Source organism: Lampris incognitus, chromosome 20, assembly GCF_029633865.1.
Source record: "Lampris incognitus isolate fLamInc1 chromosome 20, fLamInc1.hap2, whole genome shotgun sequence".
Classification (NCBI taxonomy): Eukaryota; Metazoa; Chordata; class Actinopteri; order Lampriformes; family Lampridae; genus Lampris; species Lampris incognitus.
This window is the reverse complement of record NC_079230.1, coordinates 21,728,554-21,748,421: the sequence shown is the minus strand read 5'-3', so window position 1 is coordinate 21,748,421 and position 19,868 is coordinate 21,728,554. Positions and strand designations below refer to the sequence as shown.

General features: G+C 44.8%; 1 protein-coding gene across 1 annotated transcript in view; it reads right to left on the bottom strand.

Moving 5' to 3' along the window:
* Nucleotides 1-19,868, bottom strand: part of LOC130130478 (adhesion G protein-coupled receptor L3-like) — a 257,830-nt gene that overhangs the window by 19,440 nt on the left and 218,522 nt on the right. The window contains exons 16-18 of the mRNA XM_056300187.1: nt 14,583-14,803; nt 8,935-9,001; nt 2,932-3,023 (exon numbers count right to left, since the gene is read on the bottom strand). Of these exons, the coding sequence (XP_056156162.1) occupies nt 2,932-3,023; nt 8,935-9,001; nt 14,583-14,803 (380 nt within the window). The remainder of the gene's footprint in view (nt 1-2,931; nt 3,024-8,934; nt 9,002-14,582; nt 14,804-19,868) is intronic.

The window sequence follows — 19,868 nt, the reverse complement described above, 5'->3', positions numbered from 1 at the left end:
AAAAGCTTCGCACACTTTCCTAGATGCCCCCCTAAAGGAAACTCAGATGGGTGAAGGGACTAGACTTACACTAAACATGTCATTTGGACTGCCTAAAGTAATTTCTGTGCTAACTAGTATTGGATTTATGAGGGATTTTGTACCCTCCCATACGGATGCAGGTTTTAGAAAATGGTCAGAACATGGACTCACTAATCGACACTAACTTCATAAGGATGGCATCCTTAAACCATCTGAACAGCTGAGAGAAGAACTGATGCTTCCTAACACAGATTTTTTTCTGATATTTACAATTAAGGGACTTTTTAGAAAACATAAAGAGTGGGATAGAGTATTGGTGCCCACTCCAACTGAAGAGTTCTTGATAAAGTGACAAACAGGGATTGGGGATAAGAAAGTCACATGTCATGTTTACCAAATATTTTTAGACTTGAATATGAATAATACACTGCAGATAAAAGGAAGACGGGGAACCAAAATGAATAGATATACCACAGGACATGTGGGAAGTAGTGTGCACTGAAGCAAATCTAGGAACCAATTCATATACATGGAGGGAATTCAAATGGAAGGTAATTATGAGATTCTTTCAGACATCAGAAATAGTGGCTAAAATGGGTCCAACACACTCAAATAAATGCTGCAGAAACTGTGGAACACAAATTGGCAACCATACCCACATATTTTGGACATGCCCTAAATTAAGAACATTTTGGGAAGAGGTGTTTGAGGCCCTTAAAGAAGTATTCCAGCAAAACTTCACAGAAGATCCAAAGATGGCATTACTGGCATTAACGCCGATTGATGGAAGAGCAAAAGAAAAACCTTTTACAAATATTACTAACAGCAGCAATTAGATGCATCACAACTAAGTGGTTAAAACCTGACCCCCCAACATACAATTATGGAATGAGAAAGTTTGGGAAATATATCAGATGGAACAAATAACATGAGACTTCAGAAAGATATATTTATTAACAGGTGGGGCCCGGCCGTGGCTATACTGAGACAGTGAGGTGTTCTAGAATCTTGTATACATTCCGTATCATACATGCACCTCTATCTTCTCAATTCACCTTATCTGTTTATGCATATACATACACGCACCCATACCACTACACACATTCATACACAACTCCCCTCCCCTCCTCTCCCTGACCCCTCCTTTCCTTTTTTTAATTATTCATATCTTTAATTTATACCACCATTACAACTAACACTTCAATCTTAAGTAAAGGGTTTTTATTTCCTTTTTTATTTTTTAACCCCCTTTTGTTAAATTATCTGTCAACCATATTCAATCATATTTGGCTGAGTTTAAGCCAGCACCCCCCCCCCCACACACACACACACACACACACACACCCCACCCACACTTTTTCTCCCCAATTGTACCTGTCCAATACCCCACTCTTCCGAGCTGTCCTGGTCGCTGCTTATCCAGGGAGGGCGGCAGACTACCACATGCCTCCTCCGATACATGTGGAATCGCCAGCCACTTCTTTTCACCTGACAGTGAAGATTTTCACCAGGGGGACGTAGCCCGTGGGGGGATCACGCTAGTCCCCCCCAGTTCCCCTCACCCCCCGAACAGGTGCCCCGGCTGACCAGAGGAGGTGCTAGTGCAGGGACCAGGACACATACCCACATCAGGCTTCCCACCCGCAGACACGGCCAATTGTGTCTGTAGGGGCGCCCGACCAAGCCGGAGATAACATGGGGATTCAAACCAGCGATCCCCGTGTTGGTAGGCAACAGGATAGACCGCTACGCTACCCGGACGCCCCGCCAGCATCTTTTTAAGAGGACGCACAGTCAACATATCTCAGCCCATTACCTTAATCTAGCCCCCCGCATTGTACGAGACCCCTGTATTGAATGTGCATTACTTCAACAATTTCACGTGAGTAGAAATTTGAAAGGAAGGTTTTTAGTTTTCCTAAAGCGTTAGTCCACGTGGAATATACAGCATCTATACTGACTCGATTTAAATGAGGGAGCTGTGTACTTCATCCACCCATGCGGTGGGCACACTTGGAAATCAAAGCTCATGTAAAGCTTAATTATTTAAAAAAAAAAACCAAGCAAGACCTCTCCTCCTCCTCCTCCTTCTTCTTTGAATTTTAATCGCTCCTGGTAGAACAATTCTTGAATAACACGTATTCCCAGAGCTGATGTATATCAGAGATTTACACATAGACGTAGTGGCGCCTATAAATACCGAAGCAATAAGCATCAAGTTTTATAACGTCATTCATAATTTCTTGCTATCTGAAAGGCAATCTGGCACACGCACAAACACGCACATCTACGGATGCACACACACACTATGAATATTCATCCATGCCATGTCCACGTTGAGATAACACCAGGTTAATGCCGTCAGATTCTCTCCTGGCCTTTCCCCGCACGGACAAGCATGCTCTTTAGATAATGATGGACGCCCAGCCGAATCCCTGTCTCGCTTTAACCCAGGCTGACATAACCTTTAAGCATAATGAGAGATGCTTACCTGCAGGGTTTAATTCCTGGACCCTCGGGCTGGGGCGCTCACAAATTTAAGTGCTTGATATAAAGACTCCAAAATAACAGGTGAGTGAGGCAAAACAAGATTGTTCCGGAGAAGACCAGTTTTGTCTTGGTCCCCTCGTGTGTCAGAGAGCAGCTGATTGTGAAGCGCAATAAAGATATCTCACAGAACAAGTCGCTGCTGAGTCAGAGAAACTGAAAGGAATGAGGAAGGGGGGGTAATGCTTGTGAAATATCTCTATGCTTTCAAAATAAACAAAAACATCTCGAGTGAACCTAAAATGTCTCAAAGTCTGTGAGGTTCTCGAGACATCTCAGCAGCTTGACACAATGCAAAACTCTGATGGAAAAACTATTTTTGAGATTTTCTAAAGGATGCTTCAGTGATCTGAGTGCTCTTACTTTATGTTGTCCAGGCAACCGGAGTCTGGTTTTAAGATGGCTGTGTGATGGAACATCTTGTAGAGAGCGATGCCCAGGAAGATCACGTTGAGCTAAGAGAGGACACAAAGATTCATGGAGAGAAAACGTCAACGGAGGCGAAGCTTGCATGTTCACCTCTATCCATTTTCAGCCAGCGCCGCTCTCCGCAGCTGTAATGGTACATCGGGATCTGATTTAGCACTTTACCAAACAGAGCGCAAAATCCTATGAAAATTACATTTTGGTACATTGAACTGAGCAAGGAACAGAGGCGATTTCACAGCCCTGGCTGTGCCGCCAGTTATTTCCCTTGTGTTTCCCTTTTCCCCGGCGTCTTCTGTTTCCCCCTGTCTGTTTCTGTGTGTGTGTGTGTGTGTGTGTGTGTGTGTGTGTGTGTGTGTGTGTGTGTGTGTGTGCGTGTGTTTGCGTGTGTTTGTGTGTGTGTGGTGTGGGCGTGGCGTCATTCCCCGTCACTCTCCGGCTCCCTCCTGATTCACGGTTCATTCACCTTGCCCGCCCAGCCTGCACACCTGCCTTCCATCAACTCAGCAGTATATCGACTCCAGTTCTCCATCCACTCATCACCAGACCGTCGTTTCAACCACGGTGTTAGTCTCCAACTCTCAGCAGCTGCACATTCAGAGTTATTCCTCGTGCTGTTTTTGTTGCTTGTATTTACCACTGTGTCTCCCTGTGCCTGCAGGATCACTACTCTCCAGTTCCCGTCTGCCTCGTCTGCTTGCTTATCCTCTGCCAGCGACGCTCACTCCCTCACCCGCCCAACTCAGTCCAGCTCTGCCATCCGCCATCGCCTCTCTACTTTCTGCCATGCCTGCCATCCTCATCCCCCTTTATTCCTACAATAAACCCTTACATCACTTAATTCCATTGTCTGTTTCTGCCTTTGGGTCCGCCTCCACTGATCGTAACAGGCGAGGCAACTGTCTGCTGTACTTGTATCTACTACTACTTTCGGCTGCTCCCGTTAGGGGTCGCCACAGCGGATCATCCGTTTCCATCTCTTCCTGTCCTCTAAATCTTCCTCTGTCACACCAGCCACCTGCATGTCCTCCCTCACCGCATCCATAAACCCCCTCCTTGGCCTTCCTTTTTTTGTCTTCCCTGGAAGCTCCATATTCAGCATCCTTTTCCCAATATACCCAGCATCTCTCCTCCACACGCCCAAACCATCTCAATCTTGCCTCTCTTGCTTTGTCTCCAAACCGTCCAACCTGAGCTGTCCCTCAAATGTACTCGTTCCTAATCCTAGCCTTCTTCGTCACTCCCAATGAAAATCTTCACATCTTCAACTCTGCCAAGTATGCTGTACTTTTTGAGAAAGAGCAGAAAATATAGATGCAGGCGGTGCTGCATTTGTTTTCTTTCTGGTGGAAGTATCTGGTGAGAGTATTTGATCAACATGTCAGTTATTGATTACAGACATCATCTGCGAGGGTCGTTGGGCTGTTTCAGTTGTGGGATCTGGGAAATGTGATTGACAGAAAATGACATTGTCTTTAAGTGGGGTCCAGGGTCCCCAGGGGTCCTTAAGCAGGTCTGAGGTGTCTCCAGCAGAACAAGGAACAGTTTAATTCTACTATATTGAATGCAACAGAAACAATCACAAAATCTGTGCCCTAAAAAGCTAGTGGGACAGTGAAGTTATTTATTTCTAATTGTGATTTTAGTTCTATTGGCAGTAGATTAACAGTTTATTTTTCTATATTATACTATACTATTATCATACTATACTGTATAGCAGCGGTCGGGAACCTATGGCTCGCGAGCCATATATGGCTCTTCCGGTGACGGCATATGGCTCCCAGACAATTTTGAGTTGAAAATTTCAAAAAAATCAGTTTGGAACTGATTTTAAAATACTTGTGATATTTCTTAATAATACTGTGTCATTTTAAAGTAAACAGAAATTAGTTTTGAAGATAAATTTCACGGGTCACGGGTCACCCGTGGGTCGGGTCGGGAACCAATGGCTCGCGAGCATGTCCGGGTCATTGTAAAGGTGAAGAAATCAATTTTATCAGATAGCCAACTAGTTTATCCGCTTCAACCCTTGTAACGGAAAAGATGGCGAAAAGAAAAAAAGACGATGATTACCGTGCATTCCAGGCTGCGTGGACAGAGGAATTTGCATTTGTGGAGAGAGCAGGATCTGCGGTATTTCTAATATGCAATGATAACATTGCATCGATGAAACGGTCAAATATAAAGCGGCACTTCGATACGCACCATGCTTCATTTGCATCGAAATATCCAGCGGGGGACAGCAGGAAAAGGGCATGCGAGGAGCTACAGCGGAGAGTGCAGACGAGTCAGCAGCAACTACGTGTGTGGACCAAGCAAGGTGACGGGAATTCCGCTAGCTTTGCGGGGGCTTTGGCAATAGTAAGGAATGGAAAGTCATTCACAGATGGCGAGTATGCCAAAACATTCATGCTTGATGTGGCCAATGAACTGTTTGATGACTTCCCAAATAAAGACAAGATAATCAAACGAATAAAAGACATGCCCCTGTCAGCAAGAACTGTGCACGATCGTAGCATCATGATGGCAAATCAAGTCGAGGAAACACAAATTAAGGACATAAACGCCGGGACATACTTTTCTCTCGCGTTAGATGAGTCAACAGACGTTAGCCATCTATCTCAGTGCAGTATCATTGCCAGGTATGCTGCAGGTGACACACTGCGTGAGGAAAGCTTGGCTGTTTTGCCAATGAAAGGGACAACAAGAGGAGAGGATTTATTCATGTCTTTCATGGAGTTTGCTAAAGAAAAAAAACTACCGATGGATAAACTTATTTCTGTCTGTACTGATGGTGCACCCTGTATGTTGGGGAAGAACAAAGGATTTGTAGCGCTTCTCCGTGAACATGAAAAGAGAGCCATCCTAAGTTTTCATTGCATCCTGCACCAGGAGGCGCTTTGCGCTCAGACGTGTGGCCAGGAGCTTGGCGAGGTGATGTCTCTGGTCATTCGAGTGGTCAACTTTATTGTTGCCCGAGCTTTAAATGATCGCCAGTTTAAAGCTCTGTTAGAAGAAGTTGGGAATCATTATCCCGGTCTGCTTTTACACAGCAACGTGCGTTGGTTGTCAAGGGGGAAGGTGCTCAGCCGTTTTGCAGCTTGCCTGAGTGAAATCCGGACTTTTCTTGAAATGAAAGGCGTCAAGCATCCTGAGCTAGACAACACTGACTGGCTCCTGCAGTTTCACTATCTCGTGGACATAACTGGCCATCTGAACCAGCTCAATGTGAAAATGCAAGGTATTGGAAATACAATCTCATCCCTTCAACAAGCAGTGTTTGCATTTGAAAGCAAGCTGGAAGTCTTTCTCAGGGACATTGAAACAGGTCGTCTTCTGCACTTTGAAAGACTGCAACAATTTAGAGATGCATGCTTAGCAAGTGACTCCACTCAACATCTGGATCTCCAGCAGCTAGCTGGCTTTACGTTCAATCTCCTGCAGTCATTCAAAGCACGTTTTGGAGAATTTCGTGCGCGCACTGGTCTTTTCAAGTTCATCACTCATCCACATGAGTGTGCAGTGGACAAAATCGACCTGACATGCATCCCCGGGGTCTCTATCGGAGACTTTGAGCTGGAAGTTGCTGACCTGAAGGCATCAGACATGTGGATGAGTAAGTTCAAGTCACTTAATGGAGAGTTGGAAAGTCTTGCGCGACAGCGAGCAGAGCTGGCGAGGGAACACAAGTGGACAGAAATGAAAAATCTTCAACCTGAAGACCAGCTGATTCTTAAAACTTGGAACGAGCTTCCTGTGACATACCACACAATGCAGCGTGTGAGTATTGCCGTATTGACCATGTTTGGCTCTACATATGCATGTGAACAGTCTTTCTCGCATATGAGGAACATTAAGACCAACCTACGCTCACGTTTAACTGATGGAAGCCTCAACGCCTGCATGAAGCTCAACCTCACCACGTATGAACCAGACTACAAGGCCATCAGCAAAACCATGCAGCACCAGAAGTCGCATTAAAAGTAAGACATATTTAATTTATTATACGTTAAAAATACTATATGGCTCTCAATGAAATATATTTAGAAATATTTGGCTTTTATGGCTCTCCCAGTCAAAAAGGTTCCCGACTCCTGCTGTATAGTATAATATATAACAGTATAGTGTAGAGTAGTGTAACACTTTATAGTGTGGTATACTGTAGTATATTATCAAATAGTACAGGTGAGTATAGCATAGGTACAGTGTAATATCGCATGTAATCTATAGTTTTGAGCAATAATGAAATGAAATAAAATAAAAATTTGGGTTCTGTAAAAGGAAAAACATACAAGAAGGGAAGCTTGACTTATCTTGAATTGTTTGAATTACCATGATGTTTGCAGAAGTCAAATACATCTCAAGTTGAGTTAAAACATCTAAAACTATTTTCCAGGGCAGTTATGCATTTGTCTACTAAATGCACTACCGTATAATCAGTCGGGGGGGTGGGGGTGGGGGGTGGGGGGTGGAAAGACGTTCTTGGTTTGAACTGCTTGAAAATGCAAAACAGACTCACGGAGCATGGTTAGGACATCTCATTATTTTCTTGTGTTTCAGGAGTCATTATATGCAGAAATAGAGAGGGAATCAATTGCTGACATCGAACAGGGTTGTGTTTCAAAAGTTACTTGATTCCTCAAAATTGCGGCTATTCAAATGCTAACTACAGCTTCAGTGCACTGGGAGGTGACGTTCAGCTCATTACCGAGGGGGTGGAGGGTATATTAAAATTGAGCAAGCCATTGTCTTTACCCCCCACCCCCCAACCTACCCCCGAGTTCCCAAAGGGTGGGTGGAGGGGTTGACTGTATTTCATCTGCAGCTATTCTTTTCCACAGCTTACATATTCTTGTTGGTAAATCTCAGAGAGAAAGGGAGTGAGTCATGAGGCGAGCAGCGAGGAATGCATTGTGAATGATTAACCCAAAGTGGAGCATGAAAGAGCATTATGCATGTTTGGATTCGGGAACAAGATCTAAGCTGGGCGTTAGAGGGTTGTACACGTGTGTGTGTGTGTGTGTGTGTGTGTGTGTGTGTGTGTGTGTGTGTGTGTGTGTGTATGTATGTGTGTGTGTGTGTGTCTTCAGCTGAAACTGCACATTTTCTGTCTTCATCTGTAAGCTACCATACACTTTAATGTAGGCTGAGAGAGGGGGCTGGCTCCTTCTTGAAATTAGCTGATTAATCGGTCAGATTTTTGTGGCTTTTCCTCTTATTTTAAGTCGCGGTACTTGTATTAGACATCTCTCGTGATCTATGACTCACATCCCTGGCATCACAATGCTAGCCACAGCAGAACATTTGCTTAAATGGATGAAAAATAAATCTCAGAGAGGTTATATTACATGATTGCATTAGAATGAAGAAGAGAAAAATTATGGAGAAAATAATTTCAAATAGCGGGTGGCCACAATAATTACTTCACTTAAAAAAAAAATGCTACAACATGAAGTAAAGAATTTGTGTCTTTGTGCAAGGATTATATTTCCTAGCTTGTCTGGACCCATCGCAGTCTCGCGGCACCCCCGAAAGAAGAGATGGAGAGAAGATAGCAGTGGAGAGGGAGTCAGACAAGGAACAAAATCAATCATAATCGCTGGGCAGATTACTTCACCGCTGAATACAAAGCAGAGTTCACTCTCTCTCTCTCACTCTGACTTTGCCGCCAAAGCCGTCGCAGTCAGTGGTTAGACCAGGGCGACTAACTGCAATATATTTTGCACAACCCTCATCCGTTTTTCTGGACGGCTCTGTGCCCGCCGGTGGCATCTATGCTCAACAGGGCAGAGACGATAGAGTGGAAGGGAACTAGGAGAGGGGATCTCTGTGGACCATTTAAGCGGCGACCTGCAGGCTAAGTAGGGTTAATGAGCGGGGGAAGGGGGGTGGGGGTGGCGTGGGTGGATTGGGGGGATGGGGTGTGATGGGTACGCTTACCATAATTATCAAGGTTGCTGGTCCTATGAAACTCCAAATGAAGTAGGTGTCCAGGCGAAGCCAGCAACTGCAATGAGAGAGAGTAGAGAAAGAGAAAAGAGAGAAGGTGAAGAGAGGGGGGTTGGGGGGTTGGGGGAGGGAGGCAGGGGTCGTGAAAGTGAGAGAGACGGAGTAAGAGATGGAGAGACAGAGACGGATAGAGATTTGAGGTTAGAGTTTTATACTCCCGCTCGGAGGATATACATCACGTTGGAGGCTGGAGTGACACAGAGGAATGGGTACTTCAAAACACAGATACCCGCGAGGGGTTTGAAGAATTATGACCATCACTGAGAATTTTGAGGGTGAGTTTCTGAGCGTCCTCTCAGTGTCATTGACGCCAGTGAGGATGGTCTTTTCATGGCTATAACAGAAGCCCTAAACAGAGGGGAAAAAGAAAGGGGGGGGGAAAGGGATTGGGACATGGCTAAGGTAATGAAGGATGCATTCGCGTTCCTAAAGGTTGTTTAATGGAGACAGTTGAACAGGCCTTAGGTCAATTCCATTTCAATTTGGCCAATTCAGATTAGCAAATCACCATCGCACAATAATTTATGGATGATTCAATTAGTTCTCAACTGAATCCTTACTGTATCCCTGCAGTGGAATTGGATTGACCCTGACCCGGTGCAGACTTAACTACACACACTGCTAACATACTCGGCGTCCAACACGTCCACGTTAAACTATGGACAATGGTCTATGGCCCATTTAATTTAGTCAATAATGAGAAGATATGCCATCTCCTCACCTTATAACTTCATATCAACACGATCACGGAAAGTCAACCCTGTTCCGTGTTGAACTAAACGAAATAGAAACAGCTACCCAAAGTGAAAGGGCCCGCTGAAGGTGACAGCCTTGGCGAGCTCCTTTTTTCGAAACGGCCAAAAAGAAAGAGAACTTGATTCACGACCTGTGGTTGAATTATTAATCTTTTAATCTCCGCTGCCGTGCCAGATAGACGGCTCCATTTTTGGCCACTGGAAAATTACAGTTCCCACATCCGTGTTGTCATTCACGCTGACAGAGAGGCAACGTGGACATGGCGGAGAATTAGCAGTTGTTCAATAGCATTTTAAGGCAGATTGAAAATGCGCACGGATGGATGGTCGGGTGGGGAGGTACTCAATAAAAAACATTTGTCTCTGGACAATGACTGTGGTAATACTGTACGTATGAAGTGAGTGAAAACGTACAACGATTCTGGTGCTATTATGTTCAATTTGCTACAATACATTAATGGAACTAGGTCTCCGGACTCGTATTAAAGAGAGACATCAACCAGCAGGACCTGCTTGATTGGCCTCTTTCTCTGAAAAATATTGTGAAATGGGAAATGTGATGGGGGTGATGTCTGCACTACTCGCACAGAGAAGAAAGAGGGAGTGGCTGTTTGGGATAACTGGGATCAGACTTTCTCTCTGATCAGTGGAGGCAGTAAAAAAATATTTTTGTTGTGCATGTGCATTTGGGCATTCAAGCATGCAGGAGTGCAGCATTCAACCAGCGGGGGTGCAACGCTAGTAGATTTGATAGTAGAGATGCAGACAATGTCATATTTGCACAGACAAGTTGAGATTTTATCTAGGACTGCTGTCTTTGATTGAAATTAAGCCATCTATTTTGGGTTTTCACACACGCACAAAAAGAAAAAAAAACTTGTTCAAGTGTGAAGTTACTTTTAAATACAACCCCACCGATTTAAAACTCTACACACCTACTGCGATACCAAACTAATGGCTGATGATACAGTGAACCCCCTTACACAGAGAATAATCAAAAGGGAAGGTATGGAGTATTCATAGCAATGTAAGCAACGGGTTTCACAGCTGGACAAGAAGCTCAGCTGACTCGGTGAAGCGAACACGTTAGTTTAAAATCCATCTGTGCTGAGCTGCGTGGAGGAGCAGACAAGACCTTGAAATACAGGAGAAAATACAGTAAGAGGAGACGACAACACTGAAACTGACTTTTGTGTTGCTGTTACTAGGGACTTGACACGTATCGGCAAACACAAACACACACGGGTGCACACAGACACACAGCAAACGACCTCAGCGGCTTATTACAGGCTCTTACAGTTGTTAAAAATTACTCTGAAACTGCTATTGTTCCTTCTTGCCTCCTTTTTTTTCTATTTAAGATCACAGGACAACTTATAGATTTACGAATGGGTGGTTTAGGCCGTAATTTTATTTATTTAGTTATTTATTTTGCCCTTCCTTCTCCATGTGTATCATATCTGCGTTTGGCTTCTGGAGCGTTTCTATTTTTGCCCGTCTTTCTGACACGCTACATTTGCACAGTCCTCCAAGCACGCTCTCGGTCCCCAAGCATTTAAAACCAGGAAAGTGTATCAACCCAGACAGACGCCATATCTCAGTTTCTACTTGTGCCATGCCAACAGCTTGGGCCGGGTATCTAGGAACTTGTGCCATCAGTCTGCACAGAGCCGACTGATCGGTTCAGCTCTCGAAGACACTTGAGGGAGAAGAGCGAGCGTCCTTTCAGCTGAGACAACTCTGTGCACAAAGACGTCCTTTAAAGAGATACTTTCAGTATTACAGTAAAAGGCCGCTGGGTAATGCACAGTACAGATAAATACTGTGAAGTATTTGGGCCAGGTGGATCGCCAGCTGCGTCTCGTCTTGATATGTATGATGCAACGTTTCCTCCGCTCACTTTGTACCTACGGTGTATTCTGCTTCAAAGTATGAGCTCAAACACTAGCGTACATCGCTATTGATCCACCGAGTCCGTCAAGGATTCTGTATTCCGAAATAGCGAGTAGGCCTTTTGGCAACGGCGATTTTATTTATACAGCACATTTCATTATGAGTAAGCTCAATGTGCTTTACGTTAGAAGACAAAATATAAAATATGGTCATAATCATGATATAGAAATAGATAACAATGGGGCATCTGGGTGGCGTGGTGGTCTATTCCGTTGCCTGCCAACATGGGGATTGCCAGTTCGAATCCCTGTGTTATCTCCGGCTTAATCGGGTGTCCCTACAGACACAATTGGCCGTGTCTGCAGGTGGGAAGCCGGATGTGGGTATGTGTCCTGGTCGCCGCACTAGCGCCTCCTCTGGTCGGTCTGGGCGCCTGTTCGGGGGGGGGGGGGGGGAATAGCGGGATCCTCCCACGCGCTACATCTCCCTGGCAAAACTCGTCACCGTCAGGCGACTCCACATGTATCGAAGGAGACATGTGGTAGTCTGCAGCCCTCCCTGGATCAGCAGAGGGGGGTGGAGCAGCGACCGGGACGGCTCGGAAGAGTGGGGCAATTGGCCGGATACAATTGGGGAGAAAAAAGGGAGGGGGGTAACAAATAATATAGATATGGGAATATAAGCATAAAACGTGGCAGCAATCTTCTCAAATCCAACTACGTTGTGCGATTCCGCAAGTGTATAAACTGAGACTGTTACTTTTAATAAACTAAATTAACTCAGTGCAGTTTCATTTACATCTGTGTCCTATTGGGAGTGACTGCATTAATACCTTGAGAGCAAAACCGCAGTCTTGTTTTGCTACAGGACCACGTGCCTCGCTCGAGGACATTCAAAGCAATTCCCATTCCCTTCCCCCGGATTTTTGTATCTGGTTTGGGAACTTGAACAGGCAACCTCACCCGTTTTTTTTTTTGGCTCAGGTCGACCACAGTTATAGGGAGTACTTCTGAACAAATGTGGTCAATTATCTCAGCCCGCTTGACACAACTTGCCTTCATTTGGCATTTCCAGGAAAAAAAAAGCAACAAAAAAAAGTGATTAACTTAGTTGTCCGTCAGAAACACGTCACAGTTTCAACTGAATCTCTAATGTAATGTGAGGCGTTTTGATGGACAACCCCCTCTACGCCCCTTATAAGGGCTACCTACCCCTACATAACACCGCCATCATCTGCATCTGCTACAAGCCACGTGTCACATCTTGTCCCTTCCCCTTATCCCTCAACGGCTTGTGTATAATTGTTCCGCCGGTGGTGGGCTTTAATTATTCACATGATGCCGAGGCCCAGGCGGTGGCAGCTATCGTCTCATCCATCACCAAGAACTACGGCTGTGCCAGGCTACAAATGCACTGTCTAACTGCTTTCCGTGTGTGCATGCACCCACACCCATTTGTGTGCGTGCCGTGCATGTGTGTATGTGCGTGCACACACGTGCATTTGCTCTTGTTTGCGTGTGTGCCGTGTATGATAAACATCTCGGAAGCAAAGTGCTGATTCTGGTCTTCATTATTTTTCAGATGAGTTAGAGATTAGCAGCGGTGAGGAATGCAGGGCCACACTCTCCCTGGCGTTATAGTGTTTCACAGACCAGTTCATATTTCAGAGGAAAGCGACAGCGCGATGTTAATGATTTCTCACGCAGATGTAGGGGAAACACAAAGATGCATAAAGATTAGCCTCTCCCTTTTCTTGTATTTCCTACATCTGTTTCCTCCTCAGCTCTCTCTCTCTCTCTCTCTCTCTCTGCATTTTCTACATCTGTTTCCTCATCTCTCTCTCTCTCTCTGTGCACCCAGTGTCCTTGGACACATTTTCCTCCTCTTGTTCCCTTGAATCTTTCCATTTTCGCTTTTCCATCCTCTCTGCAGTAATTTGGGCAGTCCGGCAACGCCGAAGGCGTTAACCACAATAGGCTGATGCTCATTCAACTACACTATCTCTTACAGTTCGCATTTTTTACTGTCAAAACAATGTCAATTCAGCACAAGCAGGTTGCCCGAGAAACTGTTCGGCTTCATTAAAACTTGATGATGAGCGATAGCTATTGGAGCATTCTTCTCTGCTATGTTGTCAGAGCCCTTCAGCAAACACAAACCACTGCCAAGTCTTTTAGCAGCATATTTGTCGCCCTTAGATGCACACACAAAGCGGCAGTGGTACAAAAAAAAAAAAAAACAACACGGTGCATGATCATAATGATCTTTCACCCTGCTGTGTGTACCTGATGGTTGGTTACTGGGTTTAAAAAACACCAGGAAGGCGTTATATTTAACATTTCCCTTCATGGCTTGGTGATAAAAGAAAGTCCATGTTAATGAGTTCAACCGCCTGAATGTAAAAAAAACAAAAACAAAATCAATACATGTACCACACAATACCCGTTTGTACTTTAAACATGACTCGGCTTCAAAAAAGGGTTCAAAGGATACTGTGAACACTTGTACAGCTAATAAGTATCATCAGTAAATGTTACATAATTATTACTTTGGCAGCAACACACATGGCAGCACTTTGAGTGTACGAGATGCAATCCAAAACATAATTTCGACAGCACACATTGATATAATTACAAGAAAAGTGGCAAATATGGAGATATGTAGGGCTGTTTTGGGAACACTTCTTCAAGCAAGCCATGAGTTTGCAAGTTCTCTCATCCCACATGATATCCTGGTGATACCCACTGGGAGAATATGAAGGAGAAAAAAAAAGTAATCTTACCCTTAATAGGGTCTTTTAATTAAGGCTTGAGAGCGGGGTGGGGTGGGGGTGGGGTGGGAGTTATTTCCTTCATTTACAGACAACTTTATCCTGGAGGAGTAACATAGCAGGAAAGGTAAAACCTCCAAGCGAGCTACAGGTATACTCACACTCGGTCAGTGCCGTAGCTACGGTAGTCCACCGCCGCCGACACGGCCACGATGAGGGCGGGAACCCCATAGCCCACCAGGTAGTAGTAGCGTCGGCGCGAGTGTTCGCTTTCAAACACCTCCACCAGCATGATGTAGAGCTGCACGCCCTCCAGGAACATCCACGTGAACGCCGCCAGGAAGAAGAAGTGGAGCAAGGCGGCGAAGACGGCACAAGCAATCTGGGGGGGGGGGGTTGGAGAGAGGAAGGACACCACAGAAAGATGGGGGGGGGGATGTAGATAGAGAGATATGGAGAGAGGAGGGTAGGTTGAAAGAGGGAAAGAGACAGGGAGAGGTGAGCATGTAGATTGAATCAGATTCAATCAAATCACATTTGCAGCATCGACCTGACGTCATACGGGATTAAGCGCTTCACTTTTGGCTACAGCGTCAGTGAGAAAGTGTAGCATTTGTGCTAATGGTATAATGGTATTGGAGCTAATGGTATTAACCAGCCAGTCCTTTTTGACCTTGCTATGTTTCTGCCTTTCAACAATTAGCATTGCTAAACCAGGGCCAGCTTTGTTTGGCTGTAACGACTGGATAGTTGCCTGCAGTGATTGGCAAAAAGATGCTGCCAATCACGCGGCCATGTGGTCTTGTGCCATTGCTGGCACAAGGACACAGAGAGATAATTTAAGTCAATAGTTCAAGAGCCTGTTGGAGCTGACTGCAGTGTATACCACACCCAGGTACAAAGACATGAACACCCCAGTAACATGTGCAGGAGATGGCTGTAGATACAGGCAACCCATTCAACAGATGCACGTACACACATGTGCAAACGCACATACACACAGTCACCACTGATTACACAGTAGTACAGTAGGTCCATGAACTGATCTAATTATCGGCACAATTGAACATAACTGAGATGTTTTGTCATTGAAATGGATTCAATTAGATAACTAAAAGGTTGAGTGGACATTAATTGCAGACCAGGAGAGTGATTTTTGAGTTGGGCTGTAAATCACATCCATAAAATCTTATGGAAGGGAAAAGTGTAGGGCCACGGTATAATCCTATAACTTTACAGTGCAGCAGTTTCGCCAATTCCTAACAGGGGCCAACGATTTTTGTGTCCGCCGCTGATATCAATATTTGTAGAGGAGAATAAGTTACAATCAATTTCTCTGCCAATTGACTTTTTCATAACAGCATGGCAGAAAAAAAAAGATTCCTCACTGAATAGTTTACACATAACTATAAACAAGTGTATCCTGACCATCCGAGTAGCATAGTGGTTTACTCCGTTGCTTACCAACACCGGGATTGCCGGTTTGAATCCCCGTGTTACCTACCTAGAACCCATCCCCTTCACTCCAAATTCAGTCGCAGCAGCAACCTGACCCAGGGAAAGGGACTCTTACAGCCAAAAAACAAGCAGATACAAGAACTCTTTTATTCCTCAAAACATCAGCCTGTATAACATGCAGGTTTATTCAACAGGTCTCTTAGTGGATGTCTGGGTAGTGTAGCGGTCTGTTCCGTTGCCTACCAACACAGGGATCCTGATTTGAATTCCTGTGTTGCCTCCGGCTTGGTCGGGCGTCCTTACAGAAATAATTTGACTGTGTCTGTGGGCGGGAAGCCGAATGTGGGTATGTGTCCTGGTTGATGCACTAGCGCCTCCTGTAGTCGGTCGGGGCATCTGTTCGGGGGGGTGGAACTGGGAGGAAATAGTGTGATCCTCCCATGCGCTTCGTTCCCCTGGTGAAACTCCTCACTGTCAGGTGAAAAGGTGAAAAGAAGTGGCTGATGACTCCACATGCAGCAGAGGAGGCATGTGGTAGTCTGCAGCCCTCCCCGGATCGGCAGAGGGGGTGGAGCAGCGACTGGGAAGGCGCGGAAGAGTGGGGTAATTGGCCAGATAACCCCCCCCCCCAATTTTTATTTTTATTTTACTGATTTGGATTGACTTTTCTTATCTGACTTTGTTTATTGTTTTATTCTGTCTCAGTGTGATCAAATGTGTGTTATTATGATTATGTTGTGGTCTTAATGTGTATTCTATTGTTTTTACTGTGGATTTTATGGTGTCTTTATTATTATGTCTGGAGCACTGACCAAATTAATTTCCCCCGTGTGGGATAATAAAGTTGATCTGAATCTGAATCTTAGTAAGAACCCAGTTTTACGTGGCACCAGAGACACTGTCAACTACCACGAAATCTTAATCCATATTCTGGCAGACTCTCCCAAAAGGCTTAAACCAGGCCATGGTTGGATCCTCCTGTAAGACAGTAATACAAAGCAAACCTCCAAAATCTACACGAAAATGGTTGACTGACCATGGATTCAAGCCTTTTGCAATGACCGCTCAAGTCCTCCGACCAAAATCCCATTGAAACCTTTGGGGTTGAGCTGACGAGACGAGTTCACCGGTGAGGAACGAGGATGCTGAAGAATCTGGAGCGACTCTGCATGGAGGAACGATCTTAGATCTTTTTTTTTTGTTTGCCCCTTGTGTCTTGACTCCTCATCGAACATAGGAGGAGTAAACTGTAATCTTAATAAGGAGGTCAGCCTACCCCAAGCATTACATAGGGGGATGCCCAAGTTCGTGACAGACATCGTTTTGCAAGAATAAAAGTTGATTCATTTGATTATTTTTTTCTTAGTCACAATAAAATTCCTTTTTTTTTATATTGCTGAGAATTGAAAACGTTTGCTTAACAATGAACCAGTGCACATGCTAACCAGTAACTCTGGAGGGCTATGTAAATGGAAGATTAGCATCATTTGACCAGAGGATCTTTATACAATCCCAGGAAAAAAACTAATGAAAAATATCAGTCAGTGTTGCTGTGATCTGAAGGGACATCAGCTGAATATTTATTGAGAAAAACAAGAATTTTTACTTTGTGCATTCATCCATGAGATTGTTTATTTGCCTCAAGGTAAAAAAAAAAAGAAGTTCAAATCTTAATTCAAATTTCATGTTGCAACATGGCTGGGTCATTATTTTAAGTCAAGCACCAGGATCGCAAACTTTTGTGTAACTGCTCTTCTAATTGGGGTGTTAGGGATTCAAATTTGTGCCCACATTTATTTTTGCACAATGGACTGTTTTTCATAAACCTCCGTAGATGTAATAAAGCTCGTCTGAATGAACCCTTCAAGGAACAGTTTGAAAACTGCATGTTGCTATTGATCTGGAGGTCAGTGGTGTTTTATGCCTGCACAGTCCGGCTGAGTTTCCTTTAAGACCAGTGACACTCAAAGGGCAAATTGAATTGAATTAGAAAGCAGAAGCATCCAATTCGGAAATGTGATCTATTGGTACCACAGCCTGGCCTCTGTTGTCACTTGTGGTCATATTAAGATGAAGGCTCCATAGACGTCCGGGTGGCGTAGTGGTCTATTCCGTTGCCTACCAACACAGGGATCGCTGGTTCAAATCCCCGTGTTACCTCCGGCTTGGTCGGGCGTCCCTTCAGACACAATTGGCTGTGTCTGTGGGTGGGAAGCCGGATGTGGGTATGTGTCCTGGTCGCTGCACTAGCACCTCCTCTGGTCGGTCGGCGGCGCCTGTTTGGGGGGAGAGGGAACTGGGGGGGAATAACGTGATCCTCCCATGCGCTACGTCCCCCTGGTGAAACTCCTCACTGTCAGGTGAAAAGAAGCAGGTGGCGACTCCACATGTATCAGAGAAGGCATATAGTAGTCTGCAGCCCTCCCCGGCTCGGCAGAGGGGGTGGAGTAGCGACCGGAACGGCTTGGAAGAGTGGGGTAATTGGCCAGATACAATCGGGGAGAAAAAAAAAGAAAGATGAATGCCCTATAAACAAATCAGTTCCTAATATCCATCCATCCATTACCCAAACCGCTTATCCTGCTTTCAGGGTCGTGGGGATGCTGGAGCTTATCTCAGCAGTCACTGGGCAACAGGCGGGGAGACACCCTGGACAGGCCACCAGGGCATCACACAGGGCAGACATACACACACACACATTCATACCTAGGGGCAATTTAGTACGGCCGATTCACCTGACCTACTTGTCTTTGGACTGTGGGAGGAAACCGGAGCACCCAGAGGAAACCCACGCAGACACGGGGAGAACATGCAAACTCCACACAGAGGACGACCCGGGACGACCCCCCATGGTTGGACAACCCCGGGGCTTGAACCCAGGACCTTCTTACTATGAGGTAACTGCGCCAACCACTGCACCACCATGCCGCCAGTTCCTAATATCCGTTTCGTAAAGTTAAGCCCTATAAGCAGGGCACTGGGTTTCACTTTTTCAGAAAGGGTGTAAAAATATCAACAAACACTTAAAATTTACTTGTCAGATTCCTGACAGCTGTCAGTCAGCCTGGAAAAAGTGGTCCAGCACTAAATATTCATCAAAATAAAGCTGCGCTTTCATATTCTCACCTCCCTAGGCTTTTGCAATATTTGGTGCAAATGTCTAAATTAAATTTGTGTTAAAAAAAACATTCTCAATACATAATTTGCCCTTTCAATCTTTCACTTTGAGGATCCAAGATCATTGAAAATGTTGTAACTTGGGATTTTTTGCCAGTCTGGGGTTGGTGCTGGCTCCTCAGTGACACACAACTTAGTGTGATTTTTATTTTTATTCTGTCTTTGACACGAAACATTGAAAGGAAATGAATCTGGATCACATTTTATGTTAAAAAAAAGTTATCTTGTTGGTTGTGTAGATTCAGATTCTCCACAGCAGAGACGTACACACACTCCCGAAAATTCACTCCATTCTACCCATGGGCTGACATATCACTTCTCGATATACTACATAGACCCCCCCCCCCCCCCCGGCTGTCATGCAGTTCACTACCTTGTACAAAATGTGGATAATCTGGATTAGGCCAATCAATACACTCACCCTAACTCTTGAGAGGCTGCGGTTGTGTTGCATTATTTAGCTGCACGAGTAAGTGGCCTGATGTCACTTTGAAATCATCTTCAAATACTTGTATGTGCGTGTGTAATGTGACTACGTTATTTTTCTGTGCATTGTGCATTGCATACACCTGACCAATGAACAAACATGTTGCGTTATTATATACAGGATGGATGAGAGCTTGAAGCTATCACGTCTTATTGTTAGCCAGTGCTGAAAGGTGGAGGAAGCTTAGCCCACTCCTGATATATTGAAGTTGTTCTGGATATCAGCATGATATTAAAGATGCACATGTTATCTATCTATCGTTGATCTTTTATCTATCTATTATCTACCTAGTGTGATTGGACAAATATGATGAAATTAATGAAGG